At 40.0% G+C, this 10,889-nt stretch overlaps 1 protein-coding gene across 1 annotated transcript in view; it reads right to left on the minus strand.

The window, feature by feature from the left end:
* LOC122073897 (serine/threonine-protein kinase BSK1-like) overlaps positions 1-10,266 on the minus strand; it is a 19,951-nt gene extending 9,685 nt beyond the window's left edge. The window contains exons 1-4 of the mRNA XM_042638588.1: positions 9,596-10,266; positions 9,300-9,435; positions 8,651-8,784; positions 8,429-8,534 (exon numbers count right to left, since the gene is read on the minus strand). Of these exons, the coding sequence (XP_042494522.1) occupies positions 8,429-8,534; positions 8,651-8,784; positions 9,300-9,435; positions 9,596-9,922 (703 nt within the window). The 5' untranslated portion in view covers positions 9,923-10,266. The remainder of the gene's footprint in view (positions 1-8,428; positions 8,535-8,650; positions 8,785-9,299; positions 9,436-9,595) is intronic.
* Between the last annotated feature and the right edge of the window lie 623 nt (positions 10,267-10,889).

Below are 10,889 nucleotides of genomic sequence, written 5' to 3' on the forward strand. Positions count from 1 at the left end.
GGGGGGGTGTTAAGACAATTGAAGAAAAAAGCCCGCATACCCATAATACTTGAAAATGTAATAATACTACTTATAAAAAACTAATAAATACAAATAAAACCCATATTAATGGAACCCAAATACAAAATAAACTTGAGTCAAGACCATTTTCACTCTACACAACCCTAAAATTACAGAACTGCCATTTCATGAACCAAACATGGGGGGAGTTAATAAATAACAAAACCAAGGTAGAAACACAACCTATGGCTACCACCCTCATATATAATACGCTGTTCTGTGTGTCCACTGACCATGTGCAACCCATTGGCAATGCCTTCCTTTCCTTGTATGCATCACTAAGTTATTATCCTTGTAATAGAATCACCACCATAATTGTCAAGGCGACAAGGTGACCCAAGGCATTGGAGGGGCACCTAGGCGACAAGGCGTGAAGTATATGACTATATGTATTCTAGCAATGATAATTTTACATAATTCTGCTTATATGCAACATAAAAAAAAGCCTATGGAGATTATTTGTTTAGGTCTTGTCCCAAGTCCCAACTCCCAAGTATGACCTCAAATAGATCTGATTGGAGGGTAAGAATCCACGTAGCTGACCCCATTTAGGTGAGATTATTTGTTGTGTTCTATCCCTTCCCTTTTACTCGTACTTTTCTTTGCTTTCTTTGATTGGATCCATGTAGCCGACCCCATTCAGTTGAGATAAGACTGATTTGTTGTACGCTTATATGCAACATAAAAGCCATATCAATGCAATATGATATAATTATGCTAGTAATGACCTGCTATGAGAAAATGAACAAATAAATAATAAACATCTTGTAGGATATAATATCAGCATATACATTGAAAAATAAAGTGATAAACATAAATCAACGTAAATTTGTGAGTGTCAACAAGGCAAATTGTCACCTTGAAACCAAGAAAGAGTCTGGACACTTAGGCGATGCCTTGACAACTACGATTACCAGTAAAACATGTCTAGGAGTTTTGCCTTGCGAAGTCAAGTTGTGGACTAGGTTTTTCCAAATGGAGGAAACATACTGTGATTAAAAGTTAAAATCTTGTAATGAAAGCTCAGAACTTTACAATTTCACTTTTAAGCACTAAAGTATAACATATACTTTCTGGCTCCCCTAAAGCCCACAACAAGAGTATCGTTAAACTTAAATTAGCTATTGGAAGCCTAAAAATACATAGAAAAGGCTGGTAGTCAAATAGAAGATTCCATCTTGGCTGATAATCTACCTGGAACGGGAGGTAAATTCACAGCTAGAAGCAATGAGGAAAGAGGAGTTACCAAGGAAAAAATGACATATACATGGCAAATGCAGGTCAAGGGACTTCCGCAAACAATACTACTACACTAGTCATAATTTATGCAAACCCACAAACATAGCAACGAGGGGGACATTTATCAGACTTTGGGATGCCGTTGGGGTTGGTTTTCAATAATCTACTGAAAGAGTGGCTGATTACCAAGGTTAACATTAGACCCATACCAAATCCTCTACCAAACTGTATAATGGCACTCTATATGGCACATACCATGGGGATATAAATATATTAACATAATAATTGATTGTCTTTCATGATAATTGACTATTTACCACATTCAACTACTCAGTGACTCATCCGCTACGATGTGTAGGGACCTCTTATCCTTTATGCTCTTCACAAATCAACATATGTTCCATTGAAAATGCATGTTGACAAGGCTCAAACACTCATTTCAACACACTAATGTAGTGCTAATCCAGAACTGATAAAATCCAGTGGGAGACTTAGCTTGCGACTGGTTCACAGGAAAAAAGGAGAAACCAGATTGGGAGAAATTCAAATAACTCGAAGAGTACTAGTCTGTTTATGCTAAAATGGTCAAAGGTCTATTATGGAGCGAGGATCAGTGCTGCAAAGTGTCACTGGAACCTGAGAATTAGATTCTCAGTTATGGAGTGATCCAATTTGGGGAAGGACACAACCACTGCAGAATCGATGGACAGAATGGAAGTTCAAACCAGTGATCAATTAAGGCTCTAACAATTGAATAACTGGTAATAGAACTAGTAACAGAACAGATCAGCCAAAACAGATTCAGAAATCTGAAGATTTAATAAATCCTAGTTGCAAGAGGATTCTAGAATTAATTGGACAGTTCAGATTTTGAAACCATCATGAAGTTCAGAATCAATAAAAGGGCAGAGAACTAAAATCAGAATACAGAGATTAATTGAAAACACGGAAATTTTAAGAAATCCAAGATAAACAAGGAATTCTTATAGAAAAAAAAATTAAGGTGTAGTAATAGATACTTTCTCAGTTAACAATCTAATAAATCCAAGATCCAGCCAATCTGATGAGGTCATGGACAGCTATAGCCAAACTATTAGCAAGTTATCAGTCCACAATGGGATTTATATCTTTCGGAGTTTTGAGTCAAAATAAGAGTCTTTTCATGAGATATCTACACAGAACCCTTTGTACTTCAGTCTCAAACAACTCGACAAACTTTTCGTGTTGCTGCTTGATCAGATCTGTACACAGACTCCTTCAAAGGTGTGGCACTTTATGTGCTAGGGTGGTTTCCAGGTTCTTCTAGATCATATACTATGTGATTAGAATTTTCTCTTACTGATTTCTTTTTTTTTTTTTTTTTTTTTTTTTTTTTTTTGATGAATAAATAATTTTGTTACCAAAGAGAAGAAGAGTATACAAGGGGAAAGAAGGGGAGGGAGCACATAGCCAAAAAAGGGAGGGAACTAATCTAAGCTGATAGGCTACAAACCAAAATAAAAAACCCGAAGGGAAACAAAACAGCTAGGGTGGAGGGATAGAGAATGGTGGAGGGAAGGCCCCAGGGAACAACAATAAGTCTGTTCCTTAGACAGTTTCTAATGGGGAGAGGGCGTATAGAGGACAGTTTGGAGTTGACGTCGAAGTAGATGGCACTCCAAATCTTATCAAAGGAGCGAGATTTGGAGATCCATCTATGTAGATTCCTCTCCATCCAGATATAATAGATGGTAGCATAGAATGCAAGCTTTCTAGCAGTGTCGCAATTGGATGAACCAACAAAAATTCATATCAATCCCAATCCATTCTCTACTGAGGGGAAGCACTATTCTTCTAGTAGGCCAGCAGCAACTAAGGACCCTCTTCCAGATAGTGGAGTAAAAAGGGCAAGAGAAAAAAAGATGATCAACATCTTCCATCCCATTTCAGCAAAGACAGTAAGTGGAAGGAACTTGGATGTGCCAATAGATGAGAAATGACTGAGTTAGAAGACAGATGGAAATGGCTAGTCAAGCAGTGAAACTTTGGCAAGGATTTGACTTTTGAACCAGATGATGATGCGGTAAGGGAAAGGGGGCCTCTAGAACGAATGAAATCCCAACAGGAGGGGGAGGGGAGCCAAGAGATTATATCAATTCTACCATGATGGCCTAGAGGGATAGAGGGGAGGGAAGACTAGCAAGGGGAGGGGGAAATTGAGAGGGGACCAAGCACTGTGACGACCCGAACCTGGGATAAGGGTAAAAGTCCCACTCCCAACCCCATTAACACTGGCACATTATTGTCATTTTTGGCCCATGGGCCTCAAGGCTTTAAAACAAGTGGTACCATGTTAAGGAGGCAAGAGGTTATCAACTAGCCCAGTAATCTCCCCTAGGAGATGTGAGACTAAAGTTTACACACCCTCATAATCTCTTGAACACCCTACTACTTCTCGTATTCTTGGTGGAGACACCTTACCAATCTCCCAGGTGGGTTTGGTATTTTTCGCATTCTTAGGTATCACAATCTTCTCCCCTTTCGGCACAGCGTCCCATTGTGGCCCTACATACTGTCAGGGTCTGCTCGGATACCATTTGTAACGCCTAGCCCATTAACATTGGCACAATATTGTCCTCTTTGGTCAATGGACCTCAAGGCTTTAAAACGCGTTATACCATGTTAAGGAGGCTAGACGTTATCAACTAGCCTAGTAATCTTCCCTTAAGCGATGTGAGACTAAAGTTTACACACCCTCACTGATCTCCCAAACACCATGGTACTTGTCGTATTCTTGGTGGGGACACCTCACCACAATCTCCCAAGCAGGTCTGGTACTTGCCATATTAGTGTGTCACAAGGACCATCAGTAAGGATTGCATCAACAGTGGCTGATCTACTAAGGCTAGAAATGTAAATAGTCCTAGGACTAACAAGAGATAGGAGCACCCCTGAAAGATGCCAAGGGTCAAGCCAAAGAAAAATCGAGGAGCCATTACCAATGGAACAAGTGATAGCCTCCATAGCCTTGGGTCTAGAGTTGAGAATATTGTGCTAGACCCAAGAGGCGTCAATAAAGTGAGAGACATTCCAGAGGGAATCATTCTTAAGAGAGGGATAGTCCCAAGAGACCCATGTACTGTTGTGCTTAGTGGCAGTCTTCCAAATAAGCTTAAGGATGGCAGCAGTGTTGGCAGCTTTAATTCTTCTCATGCCTAGACCTCCTTCAGCTTTAGGAAGGCACACTGAAGCCCACTGATTGGGTAAAGGAATTTGAAGCCATCACCTCCTTTCTAGAGGAAGGAGCAAATAAGGGATTCAATAGCCTTAATGATTGATTTGGGGAGAATGAAGATGCCAGACCTGAAAAGGTGCATTGATTGGATCGTTGATCTAGCAAGCTCAAGGCGACCAACAAAAGAAAGGAGTTTACCTTTCCACAACTAAAACCTTTTTCTCATGAGATCGAGTATGGGGGAACAATGATGAGTAGTGAGTCTAGAGGTGACAAGGGGCAGAACCAAGTACTTGACTGGAAGAGAGTCAATGGAGAAGCTAGTGAGCTCTAAGAGACAAGCTTTGGAGGCATCAGAGATCGGAAAGGAAGAGATAGGATTTGAGGAGGTTGATATGGAGCCCAGAGAGATTCTCAAAGAGGCGGAGGACATAATGGAGCAAATGGAACCAGGCAGCTTTCAAAAAAATCATAAGATTATTTGCGAAAGCTAAGTGGGTGAGCAAGAGAGATTTTCATTTCGAGATTGAGATAAGGTGGAGGATTGGATGGATCTTGAGAGAACCTTAAGTGAAAGGGATAAGAGAAAAGGGGATAAAGGACAACCTTGTCTAATACCCAGAGAGGAGGGGAAGAATCCTACTAGGCTTCCATTCACAAAGACAGGGAAGAAGGAAGAGGAAATGTAAGAATGGATCAAGTGGATAAAGACAAGGGGGATGACATATGAAGCAGGACTCTGGAAATGAAATCCCATTTGATAGAGTCAAAGGCTTTGTGGATGTCAATCTTAATGAGTGTGGCAGAGCAAAGGAGTGGGATCTCTTATAAAAACCCTCTGACAATCTCATGGTATAGGATGATGTTATTCGCGATGCTTCTCCCAGCAATAAATGTTGACTGATTGGCACTGAATAAAGAGTCAACAACCGACTGGATTCGATTGGCAAGGATTTTGGCTATGAACTTGTGAAGGAGATTACAGAGGAAGATAGGCCTGAGTTGGTCATAGAGGAAGCACTTTCCTTTTCAGAATGAGATAAAGGGAGATTAATTTATCCCTTTAATCTGATTGGGGTTGAGGATATGGCAATAATAAGATCCGACTTGATGATGTCCCAACAAGATGAGAAGAATCTCATACTGAAGCCATCAGGCCCAAGAACTTTGTTAGCTTTATGGGAAAAATGGCAAATAGGATCTCGTCATTAGAGGGAACGAATTGAAGGGAAGAATAAAGATTCTCAGGGATAAATTTATTGAGAAGATCAGGACAAAAAGGGATTGGAGGAGTGGGAGGGGGATGAAACAAATTCTCAAAGTAGGACGCAGCTTCGGATTTGATGTCCTCAGGATTGCACAAGATGGAGCCATCACTTGAAGTGAGCAAAGGACTGGTGTTGACATTCATTCTAGATTTCAGGGAACGATGAAAGAAAGCTGCATTGGAGTCACCCAACTCAAGCCACTTGATTCTAGATTTCTGAACGAGAAAACTTTCTCTCTAGGCAAGGAGGGAGGAGAGCTCAATGGAGACCAAGTTTTCTTCAACAACAGTGGAAGAGTTGTGGAGGTCGGATTGGAGCCTAGCTTGAATGACCTCTAGCTTGAGCTTATAGGAAAGACACTCTAGAGGATATGTCACCCAAGGAGGAGAAGTTCTAACTCTTGAGATCAGCTTTGATGTTACAAAGCTTTCTTGCTCCAATGGACAGGGATGTCCCAAGCATCTTTGACAGTGTGAAGGTAATCCTAGTGGAGGGTCCACAGGTCGAAGAACTTAAACTACGTAGGGCAGAATGATATGAATGGACGGGTGTGAAGGGAGATGGGGCTGTGGTCAAAGATACCTAAAAGATCAAAGGATGCATGAGAGGAGGGAAAGGAAGATACCCAAGATTCATTGACAATAGCTCTATCAAGTCTGGAAGCAACTCGATTTAGGCCTTGACGACAGTTGTGCCATTGATCTCGACACCCAACCATCTCAGATCATTCAAGATGAAGTCCTCAATACAATCATTAAAGGAATCAATTGAAGGGCTATCGATAGGCTCACCACCAAGTTTTTCATGACTAAATCTGACTACATCGAAATCTCCCGCAATCCCCCAGGGAAGAGATCCCGTAGAGGGAGTGAAAGAGTGAAGATCAAACCAGATCTCATAATATCATTACCCATTCTAAGGAAAAAACTTAAACAATTTTCCAGTAGCTTAAATCCCAAAGTTTTTTATTAGATTTCCACACCTTTAGCCAACACACAATTCCACAAAAAAGCCCAATCTTATTAATTTGAACTGCAAGCCTCCAACCTAAGAGCCTCTTTCACCTTGGATTCGACAGCACACATTAGCACAATAAGGATAGCAATGAATGATCAAGCTCTATAGGAATAGAAGTGCATCCTATAACAGGTACAATAGCATAGAAAGACCTTTGAGTGGAATGGTGAAACAAGATACCAGCAATCACCCTTAATAAGGATAGCAATGAATGATCAATATCTATAGGAATAGAAGAAGCGCATCCTATAACAGGTAACAATAGCATAGAAAAACCTTTGGGTGCAATGGTGAAACAAGATACCAGCAATCACCCCTAATCAAGGTTTAAGATCTCGCTCTAGCCCCCCATCTCGCTAATCCAAAAAAGAGAGATCCCGCCAGATCTCACCGAGATCATGTATTTTTTCCTAGTTGACTCGGTGGTTAGTCTCGGTGACTATATGGTCTTTGTATCCCCTAAAAGTTGGTATTTACCATATTTTAGGCCTTCTAAACTCAATTGAAACATCAGTTTTTTAATAATCAAACCTAAAATTGTACTTTGACTTCGTACCCTATGTAAGTAGTCTCCGACTCTTCAGACCTTAAGCTAGTATGCTCTATTCCACAATCAACACATGACACAACATAATCATAAGAATTTAAAAGACATTATATATAAGAAAAGTAACTCTAAATGTGGACGAAAAGGTAATATTCTCTACTCTTTAAGCTTCAATCAGTGTAAGAATGGAGATCCTCAAGCAAAAGCACCAAAATCCTTCCTCCTTAGTGTTTTTTCTTCAAAAAAGTAGAGAGAGAGGCGAGATTTGGTGAGAACTTGGCAAGATTTGGCGAGATCTTGGCGAGATTTGGCGAGATCTTGAGATCTCACTTGAGTTTTTGTACGATTTATATCTGGCCATGCATCTCGTCTCGCCTTTTTGAAAAAACGAGATATTAGCGGAGATCTCGAACCATGCCCCTAATAATTGAGTGAAAACCTCCAACGATGAATGCAGTAATGATTAGGTTTGTATTCAGGTTCCTATAAATTGCAAATTGAAATTCATTTCTAGGCCACAATTCATTATGTTGGCATTCTCTCTTGCTAATAGTTTTTAGTAAAGCATCAACACAAAAGGAAAGTTTTTAATAATCAAAACCTATTTCAAATTTTTAACTCTTATGAGAATCTCTGAGCTTTTACACTGAAACCTTCAAGCTAAATTATAAAGGCATCTTAAGATTTGGAAGTGAAAAGAAAAGACAATCCTCCAATAAATTGGAATATTTAACAGGAAGACAAGGTTTTGAAAATTATCTTTTATATAGCTTAGCGGTGATGATCCCCCAGCTCGTGAAACAGAAGTTTCGTATACCATTTGGATCTAAAAACTTGATTACTCTAATAGATACCTAAATCTAGAAGTTCAATGTCCAAACCAATTTTCCGACATGAACCTGCATTCTATGCATGTTCTTTTGAAGCTCATTCTTACGCTAATAAATAAAGCCACAAATGTCGGAACCTATAGATTCAGGGTTCAGTAAAACACATGTTCCAGGTACTTTAATCAGGGCTAGTAACACCACAAGCATAGAAAAGCAAGAAAAAAAAAAAAACCACAAGCAGCAAAGCAGATACCATTTCTTAAATACTCTGGAGGAGTGTATGCAAGATTTGTGCTATAACTTTTCCCATCCCTGCTATTTTTCATAAGGCCAAAACAGGAAAGCCGTGGATCGCCATCCTACAAGCACAGATGCATCATCAAAAAACGACCATTTGAGTACCACAATACATGGGATAAACAATAGAAGGAAAACAAAAAGATACACATGGCTGAGACCAGATAAAGTAGAACACCTCATCAAATAAGACCCTGTAAGCATTAAGATCATGGTATAACGGTCGCCCTTCCGTACTACAGTAGTCCAAGGCTTCAGCAATATATAAAGCAACTCTTAAACGCATTGCCCACTCAATGGTTTGATTTTCCCCTGACAAAAAGTAACAAATTTGAAGCCAGTGTCACATAACCCTTGCTAAACACTGAGCATATCAAGAAGCTAATATTTCATTGCAGCTTAGTTCACAACCATTTTTTCAAAGTGAGAATTAGCTCAGTATACATGAACAAATTCAGAAGGAAATACGAGGGAGAGGGGTTGACGGGGCAGAAATCAATAGACATCGTATCCTTCAATGAAAATACAAAATTTCGCACTATAAGCTGCCAAAACAAACACAATGTAATCAGCCATGGAATTCTTCAATATGAGGATCCCCGGTAAGGCAATATCAATCAGGAACAAATACATCTCATTTAGGCATTAGCTACTCAACTGGCCAAGACTAACGAATGCCAAAATACGGTAAATACAAATAGATCTCCCAATGCTATTAAAGAAAAGAAAGAAAAGAAAGAAGAGAAAGATGTACATCCTCAAACAGTTGAGAAGAAGAAAGGATGAGAACCAGAAAACAGACATTTAGAAAACATAACTGCACATACAGTGAAATAGATGCTTCGCAAGGGTGTCATTGGGCATGTATTCAGCAACAAGTAACCTCTCCTCGCCATCGCAGCAGTAACCAATCAAATTCGCAAGCCTACGATGCCGCAATTTCCCAACTCCCCACGCTTCCTCCTAAACCCCGCCGACCAAAGAGATGGAAACCGAAACAGACAACAATCAAAAAACACACACACAAAACCAAAGGAAATCGGGAACAACAAAGAAGTTCAGGAAACGGATTTAATCAACAGAAGATTAAAGACCCAAATGCCAAATGGGGTTGAGGCAATACAGCGAACTGCTTGGGATCAGGCCACGCTACTTTGGTGAATTTCTTGACGGCGATCCATCGGCGGTTCTGTAGACGGCCCTTGTAGACGAGATTGGGGGCTTTCTCGCCGCTCTCAGATACGATGAAGTCGGAGCTGAAGTTATTGGTGGCAGCTTTGAGGTCTGAAAGTGAGAACTCTGAGAACGGAGGGACTCCAGCAGCAGCGGCAGAGGCGTCGGCATCACCGGAGAGAGGTGGGTGGTTAAATGGCGGGTTTTGGTTATGATTCTGTACTTTTCCTTTCTCTGGTTCAGTCTCCCTTAACGGAAACGATTCACAGCAGCCCATGACTCAATGTCTTTATCTCTTTGCACCCTGACCCCACTTCTGAGTAGTTTGATTGAGGTGGCGGAGCGGTGGCGGAGCGGTGGCAACAGGAAGAAGGAGAAGAAGAAGAGCAGCAGAGGCAGAGAGGAAGGGGAATTCTCGAGTCTCCCTCCCTCTCTGTCTCTTCTAAATTCTAAATACGTCGGCTGTCTGTGTATTATGGATGAGTGTTCGGGTGCAAAAGCAGGGACAGCGAAAGAGGCAAGAGATAGAGGGAAATCTTAATTGATGACTTGCAGGAGAAAATGGGACTCCCTTTCTCTCTCTCTCTGTCTGTGTCTCTCCTCGTCCGTGTCTCATACTCATCCCCTTTTAACATCAAACACCTTTTCTCCTCTGTCACTTACTTATTATAACATTAACATTTCTTAATTCTTTACCAAAGGGAAAAAGAAAAAAAAAAAAAAAACTTTTTAATTTCTTTCTTTTATTGCAAAACATTAATATATTAGGGATTCGGCTTTTTTTTTTAATATCATTGAAAAAAAAAATCCAAAATCATTAACATTGTCGTCTCTATTTTATTTTATTTATTTTTTCTTGTGATTTACATCAACCTCCCTGGCATTTGCCAATATTACGTCCTCCCCCTAAAAATTCGTTTATTATATTTAATCCCAAAAAACTAACACTGTAATACAGATGTTAATTTTAAAATACAAAAAGACATAATTACCCTCCACCTCCTTCTTCTTCTTCTTCATTTTCAATAAATATATATATCAAGGAAGAAAACGTCGAGAATGGATCGAGAGATTAATAATCGTTCGATCCATTCTCGACACTGTCGAGACGAGTCACTGCGTCTGGATGGATAACCAAACGCAAAAAAAATTTTACTTTTGTTCTCTCCAACTTCCTTCCTCAACTCTAAATTGGTTCTACATCTCTCTCTAAGATAGTCGAGTCGTCATAGAGTCGGAGATAC

The sequence above is a fragment of the Macadamia integrifolia genome, chromosome 3 (assembly GCF_013358625.1).
Source record: "Macadamia integrifolia cultivar HAES 741 chromosome 3, SCU_Mint_v3, whole genome shotgun sequence".
NCBI classification, from domain to species: domain Eukaryota; kingdom Viridiplantae; phylum Streptophyta; class Magnoliopsida; order Proteales; family Proteaceae; genus Macadamia; species Macadamia integrifolia.